This window comes from Drosophila subpulchrella, chromosome 2R (genome assembly GCF_014743375.2).
Source record: "Drosophila subpulchrella strain 33 F10 #4 breed RU33 chromosome 2R, RU_Dsub_v1.1 Primary Assembly, whole genome shotgun sequence".
Lineage (NCBI taxonomy): Eukaryota > Metazoa > Arthropoda > Insecta > Diptera > Drosophilidae > Drosophila > Drosophila subpulchrella.
The window spans coordinates 6,489,359-6,509,392 of NC_050611.1; the positions used below are offsets into that span (position 1 = coordinate 6,489,359).

General features: G+C 45.3%; 1 protein-coding gene across 6 annotated transcripts; it reads right to left on the bottom strand.

The window, feature by feature from the left end:
- Nucleotides 1–228: 228 nt before the first annotated feature.
- LOC119550606 (obscurin) lies at nucleotides 229–20,008 on the bottom strand. 6 transcript variants are annotated; one of them, XM_037859424.1, is made up of 38 exons: nucleotides 19,619–20,008; nucleotides 18,568–18,689; nucleotides 18,370–18,501; nucleotides 18,132–18,302; nucleotides 17,910–18,075; nucleotides 16,628–16,720; nucleotides 14,377–16,489; nucleotides 13,533–13,844; nucleotides 13,310–13,466; nucleotides 13,160–13,245; nucleotides 12,967–13,102; nucleotides 12,722–12,906; nucleotides 12,102–12,662; nucleotides 10,942–11,802; nucleotides 10,778–10,883; nucleotides 10,539–10,720; nucleotides 10,294–10,368; nucleotides 9,493–9,659; nucleotides 9,316–9,430; nucleotides 9,017–9,256; nucleotides 8,595–8,963; nucleotides 8,274–8,530; nucleotides 8,006–8,217; nucleotides 7,810–7,949; nucleotides 7,561–7,753; nucleotides 6,505–7,497; nucleotides 6,018–6,319; nucleotides 5,780–5,961; nucleotides 5,545–5,714; nucleotides 5,336–5,476; nucleotides 5,085–5,270; nucleotides 4,787–5,024; nucleotides 4,146–4,727; nucleotides 3,380–4,080; nucleotides 2,804–2,936; nucleotides 1,088–2,739; nucleotides 574–679; nucleotides 229–511 (listed from the first exon to the last, which is right to left on the bottom strand). In XM_037859424.1, exons 1-38 carry the CDS (start codon nucleotides 19,625–19,627, stop codon nucleotides 371–373), a joined length of 12,687 nt encoding a protein of 4,228 aa, XP_037715352.1. In that variant the 5' UTR covers nucleotides 19,628–20,008; the 3' UTR covers nucleotides 229–370. The 6 variants fall into 6 exon arrangements, with proteins under 6 accessions (XP_037715352.1, XP_037715353.1, XP_037715356.1 ...); XM_037859425.1 differs by lacking the exon at nucleotides 10,294–10,368 and having other exon boundaries at nucleotides 19,619–20,007; XM_037859428.1 differs by lacking the exon at nucleotides 10,294–10,368 and having other exon boundaries at nucleotides 15,256–16,489; nucleotides 19,619–20,006.
- Between the last annotated feature and the right edge of the window lie 26 nt (nucleotides 20,009–20,034).

Consider the following 20,034-nt stretch of genomic DNA (forward strand, 5'->3'; position numbering starts at 1 on the left):
CTATATGATACACAGTGCTACCTCCAAAGAGTGAAAACCATTATATGTACGAGTTGATATAAAAAATCAAAATTTTATCATTATTTATTATCTTTAGTAAACACATGAATAACGATTTATTTTTAATTCTACTACAAGATTTAAGGGCTCATCAGAACCGCCAGTTCCCACTATATTTATATCCTCATGTGGGATACGACATGTGTCAACAATTTAAAAATAAGTTTATTGAATTCAAATCTTTTCGTTTTAATTAACCAGATAATATATATTTATATATATAGAATTTAGATGTTGTATAATTATTCATATTCCATATATACAAGAAATAAAAACAACATTCCCTTAACACTACTTCGGAACTAATTGACTAAAATGTTGTGAGCAATTCCTCCTGGATGCTATTCGATCGAAGTAGTTGAGTAGGTGTAGGTCCGCCGGCGACCGTGTTCAGAACCTTGGATGACGTAGCCGAGGCGTTCTTTAGGTCATGGTATTCATCGCAGAACGTCTGGTGGGCAAGCGGAAATAGCATTAGGATTGTTTTTCACACGAAATATTAAAATTTATTACCTTTAGACGGCTGCCCAAAAAGATGGCACGTTCACGTTTCCTAACCATGTAGTCGGAGGACATGAGCCACCTGTGCTCCAAGCAATCTTCGGTATATGGTCGTTTTCTAAATGAATTAATGAAAGAAAAGTTGTCACTTGTCAAATAAAAAGTAATATCAATCATATATGACCCTCTTTTCAATGGCAGAGAAAAGTGGGGGTACAATAAACAGCCTTGCTCTTTCACTTCTTATTATAGATTTATATTAAAGCATTTGATTCACTTTGTTATAACTTTTAGAAAGTGTTTTAAAAATAGAATTCGTTTTTTCAAAACAATGTTAATTGTAAATTTAAATTGAGAATATAATTGAGAAAGGACGACTATTTCTTGCTTTAAAGGTGTGGTGAAATCTTAAACTGCATTAAAAAAATTAAATTCAATTTTTCAAATATCAGAATAAATTCTAAAATGTTTTCTAAAATAATAAAAAGAGCCCATTTGATATCACAAAGCCTGAAAGTGCACTTACGTGGGATGACGCTTAAAGAGGAGCATAATGAATCGTGTGGCCTCGGGAGTGACCTCCTTGAAGAGATTCTCGAACCGGTATCGCACGAAGGAGATGTTCTGCTTGGTCTCGTACTCGTCGGCGCCACGGAATGGACTGCATCCGGACAGGAGCAAGTAGGTCAGCGCTCCCAGCGACCAGATGTCGCTCTGCGGGAATATGGGCTCATCGTTGACCATCTCGGGCGGCTGGAAGTCCAGCGATCCGCAGGGCGTGACCTTCATGCCCAGCTTGTTGACCTTCTTGGCCGATCCAAAGTCCACCAGTTTCACCTGGATGGAGCGGACTGAGGCCATGACCACATTATCCGGCTGGATGTTCAAATGGCAGTAGCCACGCCAGTGCAAATACTGCAGGGCGTCCAGCAGTTGGGTCACCACGGTGGCCACCATCTGCTCGGAGTACTCGTGGCGACTACTGAAGTAGGTCAGCACATCGGCTCCCTGGAGCTTCTCCATCACGAAGATGGCAATGGGCACATTCAGGGGCTTGTAGGCACTGAAAAGAGCCGGGATGCGTTCGTGGCGCAGAGTTTTAAAGTTGTCAAACTCGGCGACCACATTGTCCTCGTTCTCGTCGGTCACCTCGAGGATCTTGGCCACCACCACCGTGTCGGTGGACTTCTGGATGCCCTTCACAATGGTGCTGAACTCGCCGCGGGCAATCTCCGAGATGAAGCTGTACTTGTCGCTGACGGAGGAGTCGGTCACCCAGTTGGGCGGCTCCCGCTCGCAATGGTAGTCGGTGTGGACGCGCTCCTCCTCGGGAACCACTTGATGCCCGTTCTCGGTGAGCTGCTGTAAATGCTTCATGGCCTTGGTGATGTGGATCTTGGGGGCATCTCCGCCCACCGTCGAGGCGCTCACCGGTATGCCCATCTCGCTCCAGCCGATGCGGTTCTTGGAGGCCAACCGGAATTGGTAGCTGGTGTTGGGCTGCAGGTCGTGCAGCAGATAGAACTCGTGGTCAATGTTGTCCGCCACCGTGGTCCAGGCATCGCAGTTGCTCAACTTGTACTGCAGACTGTAGCAGAGAACGGTGGAGTGACCATCGTCACGTGGCTGCTTCCAGCGGAGGAGGATCTCGGTTCCGCTGTTGGCTGAAATCTCCGGCGAATCAGGGGCATCGGGCAGAGTGGCCACCACAATGCGGCATCGGGCCACAGTCTGGCCCACCTTGTTTCTGGCCACCACCTTGTAGACTCCCACATCGAAATGCAGGGCCGGCTCGAAGCGCAGGATGGAGCGACCGTCCTCGTCCACCGAAATCTTGATCCTCTTGCTCTCGGACAGAACCATGTCGTTCTTGAACCACTGCACACACGGCTTGGGATCACCCACGGCGAAGCAGTGGATGTGACTGGGCTGGTTCTCGGTTATGGCGATGGTCTGAGGCTTTTCGCGGAAGAAGGGCGGGTAGCCCTCCCGCTGGGTCTCGATCATGGCGTCCGCCTCGGTGTATTCATCCAGACGGGGTCCCAGTTCCGTGCGCAGTCGCCGGATGGAGTAGGATTCGTTGGCCGCGTACATGCTGATGCGGCTGCGGGTGCGCTCGTCGTCGATTTCCTCGTCCATGATGTCGGTAAAGCGACGTCGCTCACGGATCACGGGCAGCTGGACAAGTAAATAACCCCTTAAATATGCCATGGCAAATAGATTATTCCACCTTTCCACTCACCGACCAATCCACCGAATCATTCAAGGCAAAGGATGGCGATCGGCGATGGGCCACCTTCATGTATTCTCGCAATCTCACTGGGAAGTTGACATCTCGCAATTGCAGGAGATAAGTATCTGGTCCATATTGGTAGCTAAAATGGTTTATAGTAAGATTATATTAAAACTTTTATTACCAAATAGCTTATTCTACTTTTTAATCAGATGTGGCTTAGAGTAAGCGGATTTTATAGACTTAATATATTGTAATGCACCAAAATATGTTTAGATGCAAAATAGCTCAATCACTTTTCCAAAATAAGACTATATTATTAAGATTGTAATTGAAATAATTCTCCTTTGTTTTGTGTTCTTTAAAATGTCTTTTTCAAGCCCAAATGAGTGGATAACTTGTATTACTAACTGGATAAATTTGGTTTTCAAAAAAAGTTGGGGACTAGAAATATTTATGATAGGTTCTATGTAAGATTATTATTAAAATTATCCTCCCTTTTTCTATGTACTTATAATGGGGGAATTTTGAGTTAAAAAAAAAACCAAACCTTCAAAATCTAGTTAAATCGTTACTCATACTTACTGGCTCTCGGATTGAATTAGGCCCAGTTCGTAGTCGGGATGTAGGTACTTGGAAACCACCTCTTCGCGCTTGGCCCTGATTCTTGGCTCCGGCAGGGGCTCCGGGGTGTTCTCTGGCGTGTAGACGTGTCCCGGGGGATAGACCATCTTGGATGGGTGCTGGAAGCAGCCGCTGAGGCGGCGCCTGCGGAAGTAGTTCTTGCAGGAGGCATTGGCATACCAGTCCCTGAAGTGGTCGTAGTAGTTGCGCAGACGATCGGTTCCGATCTGATAGTCATGGTCGTACACCTGGCGATCGAGCATGAAGAACCAGGGATGCTTCAGAGCGGTCTTCACATCCATACGTTCCTCAGGACTGTACAGCAGCAGACGGCTGATGAAGTCACGGCCATCGTCTGAGATGTGGGTCCAAATCTCGTCCTTGAAGTCCCAGCGACCCTCGCGAATCTTGGTCAGGGTTTCCCTGTCATCGATGCCCAGGAATGGATTGTGGCCTCCGAGCAGAACGTAGGTGATCAAGCCGACGGTCCACATGTCGTGGGAGAAGTTGACTCCCTCCTTGTTCACCACTTCGGGCGAAACGAACTCGGGCATGCCGTAGTCCAGGGTCGACAGATTGTGCCTGTTGATTTTCCTCGACAAGCCAAAGTCAGAAACCTTGATGAGATCACCGCCGACCACGGAGATCAGCAGGTCCTTGATCTGTAATTTTAAAAGAGTGAGTTGAGGGAGTTTTCTTGTCCGTTAGTTAAGTATCTCTCACTTACCGTAAGACCCATGTGGCCCACGCCCATTTCGTGCATGTGTTCCAGGCCCCACAGTGTCTGCCTGATATAGTGGGCGATGTCTCGCTCCGTGTAATAGTCGCGTCGGAGGAGATTATCCCTGACCAGCTCTCCGCCAGCAGCCAGTTCCATGATAAGGGTCACGCTGCGATCGGTGTCGTAGGCGTCATAGGGACGGATCAGGTTCTTGTGATTGAACGTGTTCATCATCTCCAGTTCGTTAAGCATGAAAGGACGCAACTCGGGTCTACCGTACATAATCTTGGCGGCATAATTGTCACCGGAGGAACGCTCCACGGCGTGGTAGGTAATGCCCTGAGTTCCGCGACCCAGTTCATCTCCAATGTCGTATTTGTCCTGGTAGCGCAACTGCTTGGATCGCACATACGGGTGTCTGCCGTAGGTCTTGTAGATATACTGATCCTCGTTCTCCTCGATGTGCACCGTCACCGAAGTGCTTATGGAGCCAGCAATGTTCCTGGCACTGATGGAGTACAAGCCTCCATCCTTGATGATCGAGTCATGGATCGAGAGCACATAGATGTCCGGGTCATATGAGCTAATCTGTAGGGTTTAACAATTAAGTAAGCCTTATGAAAAGTATTTCTCAGCCCAAACATTACCTTAATCCGGGAAGAATCTGCAATTGGTTTCCAGTCCTTGAACCAATGCACTTCTGGCAGCGGAATTCCCACCAATTTGGCCTCGATTCTTCCGTTCTTGCGAGCCATAATGAAGGTCTCATCGGGACGCTTTAGGAACCTCGGATGCTCGGCAATCTCCAGTCGCACCCGCTGTCTGGCCTCTCCATGTTCGTTGGTGGCCACAGCCTCATACCAGCCAACATCGCGATCCAGCATTCTAAACACGATTATAATAGATTAGAATTATCATCTTTACATTAATTCGGGTTGAACCCACTTGTTGATAAAGAGCGTGGCCTGTCCATTGCGAGTGTAGCTCTGATCAAATCTGCCACCCGATTCTATGATCATGTCATCAAAGTAGTAAGTCATCTTGGGCTTGGGATAGCCGTAGACGAACCACATCAGCTCCGTGTTGTGATCCTTGACCCCATAGCTGATATCCTGTTCGCGCAGCAGGAATCTGTAAAGGAATCATTTATGCATTTTAGCAAAAACTGAAGGAGAGTATATATATTTCTAACATACTGAGGAGCCTGCGCCAAGCCATCATGTGGAGGTCTCTCGATATCAAAGTCCTTGGGGAAGTAAGGCGAGGTTTCTGGCCTGAAATCGGTGCCTGGTGGCAAATAGGTATAAGTTTTTGGTGGATCTGGCACCAGTTTTTGCCTACAAATCAGAATAAGTTAAGTTAATATTGGAAATCATCGATATCAGTTAAAATGTTAATTTCTCACCTGTAAGTTTGGGTATAGGGACTGGGGTCGCTCACACCAAACTTGTTCTCCACTCGCACCCTGAATCGGTAATCCCTGAATGGTTCCAGATTACGGATATCACAGGCACAGCTGCGAACACCGGTCCTCAGAGTACGCCAATCTCCCTCTGGCAAATCCATCATTTCGATCTAAGATTTTGCAATTAAATTAATGTCCCTTTCTTTAGATTAGTATAGATCTGGTAATAACTCACCTGGTAAGTGATCGGATAGCGGGGAGTCAAGGGCACCGAGGGATTCCAGGATAAGAGCAATCCGCGATCGGTCATGCGAGATATAATGGGACCCTCCGATAATGGCGGAGGAGCACCGGACTTCTTGTACTTCTTGAAATCGGTGTACTGGTCTTCCAAAGGCTTCTGCTGACTGTCCAGAGCTGCAATTAGAAAGCCGTTAAATATAACTTATAGGAATCATATAGAACTATCTTACAGTCGTAGAACAGCTCGGCATGGCAAATATCATCTCCGTATGGGTTGAAAATGCGGCAGGAATAGCGTCCTACATCGTACTCGGTCACATTTTTGATGGTCAGCCTCAAGAGTCCATTCGGCTCAATATCAATCAAAAATCGGTCCGAGGGGAAGAGCTTCTGGTCGTTCTTGAACCACTCGACTTCCGGTTCCGGGTATCCAGTGGCACAGGCCGTGAACTTGGCAATCATGCCCTCGTAGATATCGCAATCGCCAATCTTCTTGAGGAATACTGGTGGCTCCGATCGCGAGTGCTTCTTACTGTGAAATAAACATATAACGTTAGTTTGAAGAATCCAGTGTGTTCAATAAGGTATTTAAATCCCTTGTAAAGGTGACTAAAAGAGAATCTATCATCCGCTTTTAAATTATATTGTTGCATACTTTAAGTCACCTTGATGAAGGGATCCAAAAATCCTAATGATTTAATAGAGGGTAATACATACATCTCATTGACGATATCGAGACGTCCTTGGGTGATATCCTTGCCCTCCCTGTTGCTGGCGATGCACTTGTACACACCCTGGTCACCCTTCTCGCAGTTGTTGACAATCAGCATGTGATGATCGCCATCGTTCTTGATGGTGTACTTGTCCGACTTGGGAATGGGCTTGTCCTGGAAGTACCACACCAGATCTGGATAGGGAACACCCGAAACCGTCACGGGGATCTTGGCATTGTTGCCGAACACCTGCTGCTGATCGGATATCTTTTGTGTGAACACCGGGGGCTTGTAGACCTTCCTGACATTGGCATTGCAGGCGGATGAGTCCTCGCCCAGCGGATTGGCCAGCAGGCAGGTGTAGTTTCCAGAGTCAGCAGCTTCGGCTGGCTTGATGGTCAGTCCAATGTGCTTGCCATCGCAGGTCATCAGCAAACGCTCGTTGGGAGTCAGAGTAACGCCATCCTTTGACCAGATCACCTCGGGCATTGGGTTCGAGATAAACGGAGCAGAGAGGACCAGCTCCTGACCTTCATCAGCATTCACATCCCGCAAAGCGGACACAAATTGAGGAGCCTCCTCGGTGGCGGTCTCATCGGCCTTGGGAGCCACATAGAGCTTTGCCTTGGAGGCGGTCGATCCCTCGGGGTTCTGAGCAATCACCTCATACAATCCCGAGTCGCCGGGAACCGTTTTCTCGATAATCAGGCTCGTACTATTGTCCGGATTCTCCACAATGGCAACGTGGCTTGGATCTGGCTGGATTTCGTGTCCGTTGTGGAACCACTGAAGTTTTGGCTTGGGGTTTCCAATCACCTTGATGTCCATCTTCACGGGGAAGCCCTCAATGCTGGAGGCATCCTGGAGCTCGGCCACAAACACTGGCTTCGACTCCTTGGGCACGATCTCCACCTTGGACACACCCTCGATTTCGCCGCCCTTGTTGGCAATCAGGCACTTGTAGACTCCAGCATCCAGGGGCTGGGCAGAATCGATACTGGAAAAGATAAATCGGGAAATACATACCGAACCATTCCCATCTTATATCCTTCACACTCACATCAAACCAATTTGACCATTGGGGCTGTTAATGAAGTTAATCTCTGGACTTGGGCGCAGCAGCATGCCATCCTTGTACCATTTCACCTCTGGTGCTGGGAATCCAGTGACCTGGGCTTCCAATTTCAGGGGTTCGCCAACGATAACGGTCTGGGCGGTAATGGGTTTCAGGAACTTAGGCTGCACCTCCTCAGCTAAGGTTTATGGAATGCTATTAGCTATATGTAAGGAATATCTTTTGAAGTCTTACGTTTAACAGCCACCGCACACAGAGCCACCTTCTCGCCATGAGGATTGGATATGATCAGCTTGTAGGCTCCCGAATCATTGGGCTCGCAATGGTTGATCTCCAGCCTGACCAGACCATCCGGATTGGTGGAAATCTTAACACTGAGTTAGGGTAATAGTAAGTATCGTTTGATAAAGAATATAACTTAAGTAACTACCTCTCGCTGGGCTTGACTTCGTCACCGTCCTTGAGCCACTGAACAGTGGGCAAAGGACTTCCATCCACACAGCATTCCAGGACCAGGGGTTCACCCTGCAGCACATCCAGAGCATTGTCCAGCTTCTTCACAAAGCTGGGTGCGAGGGCCAGCAGGGCCAACTTGAAGGGGGCCTTGGTCACTCCGATTTCATTGGTGGCCACACAGGTGTACTGGAATAAAACGCATTATAAAAGCTTCTTCTTAAAGCAATCTATTTCAATCTTACCGCTCCCACATCGTTTTCCCTGAATGTTTTGATGTCGAAAACACTTTCGATTTGGTCGGTACCCTTCTTGGTGTCCTCCTTGCCGTACAGCTTATCCTTGCTGGGCTTATTGACGGCTTCGTAGTTGATGGGCTTGTCGTCCTTCAACCATTCGATTGTGGGCAGCGGAACACCGTGCACCAGAACCTTCGTGGAGACAGGTCTGAAGTCGTGGATGCTCTGGCTCTCGGGTTGCACAATAAAGGTAGGTTTCTCAACTGCATAACAAATAAATTATATGTTTAAGGCTGTCTATAATCTTTCCCAGAGAGGATTGCTTACACAGCACCGCCAAGTTGAAGTCCACTGTGGCCCTTCCCTCGCTGTTCGTGGCTGTAATGGTGTATTTGCCATCCTCGCTGGGGGAAACGGACTGGAAAACCAGTCGATACTTGTCGGCATCCACATCCGCGATGACCTCGCAGTTCTCGTGGTTGCACAGGTTCTCATTGCCGCGGGTCCAGGAGACCTTGGGTTTCGGATTGGCTTGGACCAGAGCCTCGAAGCAAATGGTGTCGCCCGGCAGGCACTTGGTGTCATTCAGACCGGAAATCTCAGGCTTGGCCAGGACATCGATCCATCCACTAGTGGCCAGCTCACCGTACTTGTTTTTCACCTTCAGTTCGTAGCGTCCGGAATCCTTAATCTCAGCTGTAATTAAATACATGTATATCTCACTTAATTTTATATAGAGCAATCCATACCCTCCAAGATGTTCAGAGTGCAAGTGTACTGAACCAATCCATTCTCGGCGTCCTTCTTATCCACCTTCAGCTTGAGATTATTGCTCTCCTTGACGGGCTGGCCATCCTTGAGTAAGACAATTTCAGGGGCAGGATCTGCGGTGAACACCACAGGCTCAGAGACCTTATCGCCCTTGTTGACCTTAATGTCCTTCAGTCCAGGTCCTTGTGTCAGGATGGGCTTGCGGTATTCAGCGATACCTGTGGTATAGTAAAATGTGTTATATCTTACATTGATTAAATAGTGGAGAACTGCTTACCCGATAGAGAAAGATCTCCCTGATGCGATTTCTCGCCGCACTTGTTTTGAACAACCACCTTATATTCTCCCGCATCCACCAGATCAAGCGACTGCACCTCCAACTTATAATGATCCTATGTAATTATAATAGGTATTATTGTAAAAACAGGAAATTAAACATTTAATAAGAACAAACCCCATCAACAGTGATAGCAGTGTGCTTATCGGGTGTAATTGGCTTTCCATCGTGATACCAAATCGCTTCCGGCTTGGGAATTCCCGTGGCAATGACTTCATACTTCAGTGGCACACTTTCGTAGCTGTGCTGCTGGAAGACATCGACATGGACGATTTCAGGAATAGCTATAAAGAAAGAGGTTATCAGTATCTAGGTTTCAAAAAGATGTTCTTAAAATGTACTATTAGATTTCTGTACAGAGTGCATATATCATTCGTAGGATTAGTTTCGGCAGTGCAGCACTTACAACATCTTCAATATTTGATATCTTACAATATTTCATATCATATATGTAGGACTCTCATATATAAGTACTTAATTCTTCTTCCCAATACAGCCAATGTCAAGTTCGTGAATTTGAAGTCCATTTACAAATTTCCAACATGACATTTTATCATTCCGCAATGATCGTGCATTTATAAAATTCAGACCTCTTAAATAATCATTTCCTTCAAGATGCTTACAGATACTCCCGTTTCTTACACTTTGTTATTAATTGTCGTTTGATTTAGATTGTCTGTACAGTTTGGTGTTAAATGTTTTGTTAAGTGTGAAATGAAATGTATTTGATATGTACAATGGGCGTGCATGAGAAAAATATTGCGAAATGTTCGCGGTTATTTGTCGTTTTCAAGGTTAATTAGTTTATATTTAGAATTATTTCATTTCGTTCTCATTCATCGCATTTCCCAAGTATTTTTAGTTTGGTTTTATTTATTGCTTAATTGATGCAATGCATTGAAAATGGTTTTGGTTTACCCCCTTCTTCAGGTTCTTCGGTCGTCGCAATCATAGTTTTTGTTACGGTCTGTCCCAGAGACAAAGCGTCGCTAGCTGCATCAAAATTTCATATGGAGATATGGGAGATTAGGTTTAATGATAGTTTTGAAGGGTCGGGAGTAAAAATGTATTTTCCTTTTTTAATAGGATACAGTCTCTTTGCTGATAGTCCGTTTTCAGTTTGACGTTGTTTATAAACCTTGTATTATAACTTATGGACTTACTTAAAACAGCAACCTTGCAGGTTGAGGTGGTCTCGCCAATAAAGTTGGTGGCCTTCATCTCATAGGTGCCGGCATCCTCGGTTCTGGCTAGATTCAAAGTGAGATAGTAGTTCTCAATGCGCTGGGTGTCCCGCGAGATTTTAATGCGAGCGTCTTCATAGATTTCATGGCCGTCCTTGAACCTAAATAAAACCTGGGGTTTTAGTTAATGGATAAGAAGAGATTTATGATTGGCTCACCATTTGATTTTGGCCTCTGGTTCGCTGTATACTTCCACTTCCAGAGTGAATGACTTGCCCTCCTGGACCTCAAGGTTCTTAAGACCACGCTTGACCTTGGGTTTGCCTGGTAATACAAGAAAGATTAGCCATACTTTATACATAGATATCCTCTAGCTACTCACAATTGACGGTCACCACGCAGTTGTCCTCTAGCTTTCCATAGTCGTTCATGATCTTGCAGGTGTAGTTGCCCTGCATATTGGTGGCCACCTGGTTCATGATCAGCTTGAAGTCATTGCCCTCCTCCACGTGACGGAAATCGTTCCGCTTTTCATCGATTTCGATGCCATCAATGTACCACTTGACATGCGGACGTGGATAGGCGTCCACACCCACCACCAGCTCCACATTGCAGTCGCCCTCGGCTACGGTGATGTTCTTCAGCTTGTGGGTAAACTCCGGAGTGCACTTGATGAGCAGCTGGGTGGAACTGGTGTCCGATCCGTGCTCATTGGTGGCCTTCACGGTGTACTTTCCGGCATCCACACGAGTGGCTCCGGTGATCTTCAGGGTGTAGGCATTGCCATCGCTGCTAACCGTGTACTTGGCATCGGTTGTCTTGATCTCCGTTTCGTCATGGTACCAAGTCAACTTGGCCTCCGGATAGGCATCGATCCGCACCGTCATCTGGACGTGCTCCTTCTCCCCGTGGATGTACTCGCTCTCGAAGTGCTTGACAACCACCGGCTTCGACTTCACCGTGCAGCTCCAGTACTCCGAGGTCTGGCTGAGATCGTTGGTGGCCTTGATGGAGTAGTTGCCCGCCTGGGACAGCTTGATCTCCTTCACCTCCACGACGACCTTTTCCAGACTCTTGCCAATGGAGCTCGAGGAGATCTTGACGTTGCTCTCGGCAGTCACGTCCTTCCCATTGTTGGTCACCTGGACGGTAGGTTGCGGGAAGCCCTCCACTTCGATTTCCATCTTAATGGTCTCGCCGGCCGTGCAAGTAATGTCCGTGACTTTCTTGATTTTGGGAGGAGCTTTAAGGAGGTTAGAAATTAGATGATGGTATATAAATGATATAAGATGGATCTATCACAAATTAAAACTATAACAGCAGTTCCAGTAGAGTTCATCTACTTCTTTCTTTACTATTAAATCCTAGTCCAAGTTATACGAATAACCAAGGAACACACCATAAGCTTTAAATATGATCCAAAACAAAATTAATACAATAGAATAAACCAGGTGAAAAATCCTTAACTCAAATCATTACAGACTTTGAGCTAAAGAAGTTTTAGTAGGCCTTTAAGAAGTTAGGGATATGTAATATTATTACCTTTAACCACCAAGCTAATGGTCGACTCATCCTGGCCCAGTTCGTTGATGGCCTCAATGGTGTACTCTCCGGCGTCCACGGTGTCCACATTCTTGATGACCAGCGACATGCTCTCCTCATCCTCGTACATGAACTTGTGCCTGTCGTCCACCTGGATGACCTCACCGTCGTGCTTCCACTGCACCGCCGGCTTCGGGAAGCCCTTGCATTGGAGCTCCAGAATGGCCGAGCCGCCGATGCTGGCGTTGGCCTCGCGGTGCTCGATCACCAGGGTGGGCTTCTCGGGCTCCCGGTTGAGGGTCTGAATGGCACCCTGAACCGAGAGCTCGGCACTGCACGAGATGTTGCCGGTGGAGGTTTGAGCCACGCAGGTGTAGATGCCCGCATCTTCCGGCTTTACGTGCTGGAAGACCAGGGCCAGGGAGTCCTCATCTTCGCCGAAAAGCACCTTGAAGCGCTCCTCGGGATCGAACTCCTCGCCATTTCGCTTCCATTGGAAGACTGGCTTCTCTCCAGCTGGCAGAATTTGTCCGCTCAGGGCCCCAAAAGGATTCCTGTCCTCTACAAAAGTTGAAAAATTGTAAGGAAATATACTTTTGAGTATAACTATAATTACTTACCCACTGTGGTGGCTATAGCATCGCAGCTGGCTTCACCGAATTTATTCGTGGCCTTGCACGAGTAGGTTCCACTGTCGGTCTTTTGGACATCGGCAATAACAAGCTCATAGAAACCCAGATAGTCCTTGTCACGAATAATTTGGATCCTATCATTGGTCTCGAGTATTTCCTTTTCATCCTTGTAGCTAGGGTATACCAAATAAAGATTTAGCTTATGGTTTGTTAAACTTCAGTTTCAAACTTACAATTTAACCCTCGGCTTGGGATCCCCCTTGATCTTGATCATGAAACGGAAGAGAGTGTTCTCGATCATCTCTGCGCCTTTAAGGCTAACCAGGAAAGCTGGCTCTGTATTGGTCTTCGTTTCATCATGGCCTGGAGCTGTATGAATAATACTTAAGTTACCTCATGTGTAAAACCCCTTTGTTGATGGCTTACCCTGGCCAACAGCAAGTTGAGCCGACACAGTTGTTGTTTCGGATGCAGACTGGGCCCGAATGGTATAGGTTCCAGCATCAGTCTCACTGGATTTCCATCGAGAAACCACGTAAATATTGTTTAAGTCACATCAAAATACCTATTACCCACCTGCAGTTCTTGATGTCCAATCGGTAAGAATTCATTGGAGCAGCGGTTTGGGTGATTCTGTCAGCCAAACGATCTTCCAGAGGCTTGTTGTCCTTCAGCCAGGTAACAAGTCCAGGCTGATCCTTGAATTGGATCTCAAAATGCGCGGTCTCTCCAGCTGTTTTGGTGGGAATTATAGTCTCTTAGAATATGTTTCCTTGGGTAATAGATCAAGTAAACGTACGGTCCACTTGGACGCTCTTCAGCATCTTGACCACCACGGGCTTGTCGACGGAACGAAGGGGTCGATCCTCTTGGAGACGAGATGACGAGCGGATTCCGGCACGTGATTCTGCCACCGAATAGGAGGCACGACTTTCGGCACGGCTTTCGGCGCGACTTGCAGCACGACTTTCAGTACGTCCAGTGGCCAAAAGAGACGATCGAGCTTCGACCTTGTCAACGGAACTGCGATCCCGCCTAGAACTTATGCCATACTGCGATCGCTCTACGGTGCTGTCGTAGGAGGTCCCTCGGTCGTAGTCCCGGGACTTGGCTTTACGGATGACGAGGTTCGAAGACAAGAATGTTCATTAGATGTATGTCAAAAGTGGTAATGATCATAAATTTGAATATTTGGGATGTTCCTAAAATCTCCAGATAACCTCTAGAGCTTTTAAGAACACCTCCTTAAAACCAATTCTTATTCTAAACAAGGAACTAGCATGGATTGGATAAATATAGGATTGAATATAGGAAAACAGGTAGACACATATAAAGTGTTAATTATCAAGAAAATATTGTGTGTAAACGTGAAAAGTATATATTGTAAAACACAGTTATTTACGATTAACTAAACAGATTTATGTGTAGATGATAGACGTGAAATACATGAAGCTGAAGACAAGGACTTCGCTTACAAGGAGTCTTATGAAGTTACACTGAAAGATCAATGGTTCCACTTCTTTGATTGTTACGACATCCCAGACATTGAGTTTAACTGACATTCAACACGGGCATCCGACGATGGACTTAAAGACCGGTCAATATATAACTAGATCGGACCGATTGGCCGATGGACAACTTACTTTCATAGCGACGTGTTGAAGCCCTTGAGTAGCCGGAATAATAATCATCCATACCACCGACGCTTTGGCCCCTGGCTTCAAAATCGGCACTTGGCTCTCTGAAATCGTCAGCAATAGACTCAGTATATTCGCCTTCAAGCTCAAAGATATTAACGGGCTCCTCAACGATCTCGTAAATGGGTCGTTTCTTAACGGGCGGGGTGAAAATGTGCAAGAAATCGCGGGCCTTGGCCTTTTGTACAGTGTCTTGGGCATAATTGGTCGAGTCCTTTGACTTGAGCACCGTGCTCTTGATGCTGCGAATCTTCTGCTTGGCATTGCGAAGCGATGTGTCCGACGAGGCGGCATCGTAGATGCCCTCGAAGAAGTTCTGGGTCTTCTGCTCTAGACTCTCAGTATGGACTAGGACCCGCTTGATGGTCGGCGGCGGCGGGGGCGGCGGTGAGGGGGGGCGTGCCTTGACAATTAGTATCTCGATGGTGGTCTCATAAGCGATTAGTGGAAGCGGTTGGAAGAAGCCGGGCATGCGCGTGAAGTTGGGCGGAATGGGCGGCGGCGGAGGACCAGATTGCTGCAGATGCTGGTTGTTCCCGCCGCGATCGCCGGCGATGTTAGCTAGCCGGTTATTCCAGATGGTTAGTGAAGCGTGATCGGTAATATTAGCGGTGTAGCCCTGCTGGCGGCCCTGGCCCTGTGATCCCCCCGGAGGAGCGGTGTCGCCATCCCGGAGGGACTCGCTGTAGCCAACAATGTCTTTCAGCTCGATGGGCTTGTGCTTGGTTACCACAACGGGGTTATCGCTTTCTACGGGTCGGTATACTTGGATCATAGGAATCGAGTATGGTGACGGTTCTCGCTGGGGGTCTTCGGCTTGCTTACCAGCTAAGGAGATCTCTTCTGCGACTAATATCTCCTCTTGGAACTGACTAGACTGGCTTGATTCGATTACAGTTGACCTGGTTTCGGTTACAGACTCTTGGAGCCTAACTGCCGCGACTGTAGCTTCGACTTCCTTGGAATGTGAAGCTGGCGAGGGCTCTACTTTTTGGACTTCCTTGAGAGGAGGGGTAACCCGGACGGGCTCGGGCTGCGGAGGAGTAACCTCTTTTGCAGGAGAAGCAACCACTTGGGGTTGTGGTGGAGGAGCAGTTTCCTTGACAGGAGAAGTAACCACTTTAGGTTGTGGTGGAGGAGTAGCAACCTTTACAGGAGTAATCTCCTTCGGTGGAGGCGGAGGAGTAGCTACCTTTATAGGGGTAACTTCCTTCACTTTAGCTTGTGGCGGAGGAGGAGGAGATACCACCTTGGCGGGAATCTCTTTACGTACTTCCGAACTAGTTGTGACCTGGGAGCTGGTGATCTGGACCGATTCGGTCTTTGTGGATGATGACTTCGAAGTCTGCTGCTTCTTGTACAGCTCTATGGCTTCCTGTTCTAACTTTAGAAGCTCCTGCTGTTCGTGCTGAAGACGCTCCTTGGTCTCTTTGCTCAGGAAGTAGTTCTCTGCCACATCAGAGGGTCGGACACTGAGATTCGGATCGTGGGCCTCGGCCCGTTGCGGAAGATGTAGGATTAGCTCACTTTCGGAGGCGATTTGAGATTGATCGACCTTTAGGTCATCGGCATTGTGCTCCTGCAAGGTGACGTCCTGGTTGATGTGGCTGGAGATCTCGTTGAACCAGGTCAAGTGGGACGACTCTTGGCCATGGGGCTTTATGGTTATGGGTAAGAAGGAGCTGGCCTCCGGCGTTTTCAGACTCAATTGGATTTGTTTCTCGTCGGCCCTGTGCTCGATGTTGCAGAGCGGAAGCTTGACGATGTTTTGCAATATAAATACGGATCTGTTCTCGGATATCTTTCGGACCTTGGTCACCAAAATGCGCGACTTGAACAGGAAGCAGTAGCGATCGTGCGACTTGCCCTCCTTATCGATCACGTTGCACCAGTCGTGGAGGAGCAGGCGCCCCAACTTGTAGATGTTACCCCGACAGCCCTCGATGCTGGAAAGAAACCTATTGTCGTACGCTCTACTGGGCACACTAAGCATTAACTCTAAGGCCCTCTCCAAGTCTTTTACGTTCTCTTTCAAGCTTAGCGAGTACTTAATAAAGTCCTGCGAAAACAAACATTAAGTGAGGTCTTTAGCAAGCCGCATGATTAGCTCAAGAGTATTAGCTTAATTAGGTGATTAAAGTGATCAAAGAGTTGGCAGATTAACACTAAACATGGGTATACGGATATTTCGGCAAACCTTGAACAAAAGTTGATAGTCGTTTATTCTCTGGATGGGCAGTTTAAGGTGTTCTGAAAGAGATTTGTCGTCCCCAAGCTGTTTTGAAAGTTCCTGCAAGTCAAAAATTAACAGGTCTTTTAGTTCAGGTATAAACGGTCTGATTCATTGCAAGGTCACTGGATCTCCAAAGTTCGAATGTATTTGGAAATGAAATAACAATATTTATCGTTAGTCGCTGATTTGCTGGTTTTCTGCATCCGTTTGAATTTGCGCCCGTCTAACGAACTTATACATTCGAGATCTCTCTCTCTCTTTTTTGGGGTTATTTTTGGAACGATGTTTAAAAATTTATCACTTGTTGCAAAAACGGATTCGTGTGCGTGCGTCGGTGAATGATTTTCTATATGCCTGTACTTTGGTTTGGAAAGCTAAACACATATGTGTATACCAAATACATATTCGAATATTAGTATTCAAATGTTTGTTCAGATATATTTTTATTCACTCTATGCCCTGTGTTCATATTCACCAACTACGAATATTCACTGCTGAACCAATTTCGAAATGAACAAGTAGAAGTGAACTCATTAAAGTCAATGTTACAATATTTTTGCCACTATATATATAGATATTAAACACTTTTAGATGTGAGGTCGAAATATGTGGGCTGAAGAAAAAATTGTTCACATATATATATTTATAAATGTATACGTATTAGCGTATCTTTTAATAAATATATTCTCGCACAGTAAAATTTCGGAAATGTTGCATAACGGGCGAAACGTCATAAATATTCACGGATTGATTTAAAAAATGATTTTTGTCCAGCGATTTAATTGCTCTGCTATGGAGTCATTCCAAGTCAAATGGATATCGGTGAATGGAAAGTGTTTTCTGGGATTACACCGACTTGAAATAAAAGTTCATCGTAGTTTTGGGGGCCAAAACGGGTCAGAACAGTTGGTTGTACCAATTAATGACTAGATAACTTCAAGTACCTAAAGCGAAACGGTTACGTATATGAATAATTAGCACGACACGACCGCGAACACTACTCGGTAGCAACTGAAAACTGCAAAAGCTTTAGAATTGAAAAGCGTCTGCCTTTAAAAATAAACTGATATTCTCGCACATAGCGTACGCATAATATTCGAAGACGATTCCAACTTTTTGCTCAGCTTCAAAATGTATTCAATTCTCTATTATTTTTGATTTCTTCCCACAATTGCAATAAATAAGGGACACATATTTTGACCACTATGTTGCTCTATCTATTTTTGTCAAAATTATTGATACTTACTTGAAAGTACTTTTTTGCATCGGGACTTGAGGTCAAGTAGTCCTGCGCCAAAGGTTCATTTTGGCAATAAACCACATGCTTGTCGAAGTCCCTTTCCAAACGGAGAAAGGTTTTGGCCACCATATTCGGCTGATTACTATAGCATTTCAGACCTTCCTTAAGCACGCTGAAATATCAATTCTTCATAATCCTTTCTTTTTTAATAAATCTTTGTAATCTTACTTATTGTGAAACTCGGCTATCTGCAGGAAGTTACAGAATATTATATCCTTATTGTCCCGGACAGATCTTGGCACCACTGGCTTGTCGATACCCTTTATGTATTTCTCTACCACATGAAGCAGATCCCTGGAGAATTCCTCCTCAGTTTCCACCAGCTCTCTGAGAATCGTCCTATAATATCCATTAGCAAAGGGCTAGCATCACTATTCCTTCTATATAACAAACTGAGATCTCTTACAGTTTTCTAAATTCCGCATCTCCACTTTCCTTGCCATTCGAGCTACTCATTGTGGGATTAAATTCTAAAATGTCAATGGGTACCCAGCCTTCCTTGGGGGAGTCCCCACTATCGAACATTCTAACAAAGCATCTGAAAAAAGTTATTGACTGCTCAAAAAGTCCGTTGTTAATAATATTCGGGGTCCCAACCACGTACCTTGATTTTTCGGAAGCTTTTGAACTTATTAGTTCGACCAGATCTCCGCGAGAAACGCTGATTTCGTCGGTGGCCATCGTTTGAGCCTGATAATCCCGGCTCACGAATACAATATCCGCAACCTGTTGAGTAAAACCGATATCGTATCTTTAGCTTTATTTCGCTCAAAGTTTTTTTGTATGGCCACAAACACACATTATCTTCAGCCATTTCAGTTCTTTATTGTAGAAAGATCACTTGTTCCTTAATATCCAAAGGGTTTATGTAATTTTTCCGATATTTCCAATGGATCACCAATACTTATCGATTGGTTCTCATAACACATTCAGTTTCGGCGTACACAAACAAAAAGTGGCTGTGCAATATTTAGCTCGTTAGCTGAAAGTCTATTTTGCGTTGACATAGACACGCGGGCTCGGCTATTTATTTCGATGTCCAATTTTACTGAGTGCAAAGCTTGTGCAGCCGAAACAGCTGATTTTCTCCCTCGAACAGGGTTCTTCACTTCGGGCCAATGATATTTTTATGATCATAGGATCAGATTTTGTTATTTAAAAATACAACATAATTTTTCACTGATAATTTTTTTATTACAATTTCATGTTATACCAAAGATAAATTAGACTTTGTGATTACAAGATTTAGCGATATATTTTGTACGCATGACATAAATTTTATAACTTATTATTCACCACTATAATCAAGATTATGATTATTCTTTCTATTATTTTTTGAAAATAAATATGTATCACTTTTGAAATCAGTTCATTTTAAGTTATTCACATAACATTACTTTAATATTTTTAAAAGTAAATAATTTTAGTTTATCCCTTTTATCACTGATTTCATAAAAGGGGTTTCCATAAACTATAGATAGTTTTGTTAAACAAGGACCAGCACTGTCGATATTTTCTCACATTGTACAATGCACATTCATATAAGGGGGGTACTTTCGTATGTACATCTGGCTGCACAAAAGTATTAATAAGTAAATTTGGCACATGTTCATACACCGATTTATGTGTGTATTTTTTGGACACGCATAACTTACGGCATCCATTTCGGCTGACTAGATTGATTCGGTATCACTCGATTAACTTCACACACTTCATTAATTATCGCACATTGGTACGTATTCGAAAATGTATTGCATAACTTATTACTGAGAGCAATTTCGAATTTTATTTCATTATAATTTGCACAGGATTTTAAGCATGATTGGTTCGAAATGTCGATCGTTGTAACACTAAATTTTCAGGCACTCGAATTCGTTTGTCATAATTCAATAGTCGAAGAATTTTCCGAGGGGGCCAGGCCAAATTGAAAATCCAATTCAAAAGTGGAATAGGTTTAAATTTAAACTTCCGTCGCGTGAAAAATAATAGCTACTGCGTGCGGATACCAATGATTTTAACTGCATCCCGACAACTGTACGACTGATCGATATTCGCTGATCACAACAAAAGC

Bases quoted from the DNA above. Each gene is read 5' to 3' on its own strand.
- LOC119550606 (XM_037859424.1), bottom strand. The intron at 18,502-18,567 runs GTACGTGGTTGG...AACTTTTTTCAG, and splicing joins AAAGCTTCCGAAAAATCAAG to ATGCTTTGTTAGAATGTTCG. The intron at 8,531-8,594 runs GTAAGCAATCCT...TTTGTTATGCAG, and splicing joins CTTCAACTTGGCGGTGCTGT to TTGAGAAACCTACCTTTATT.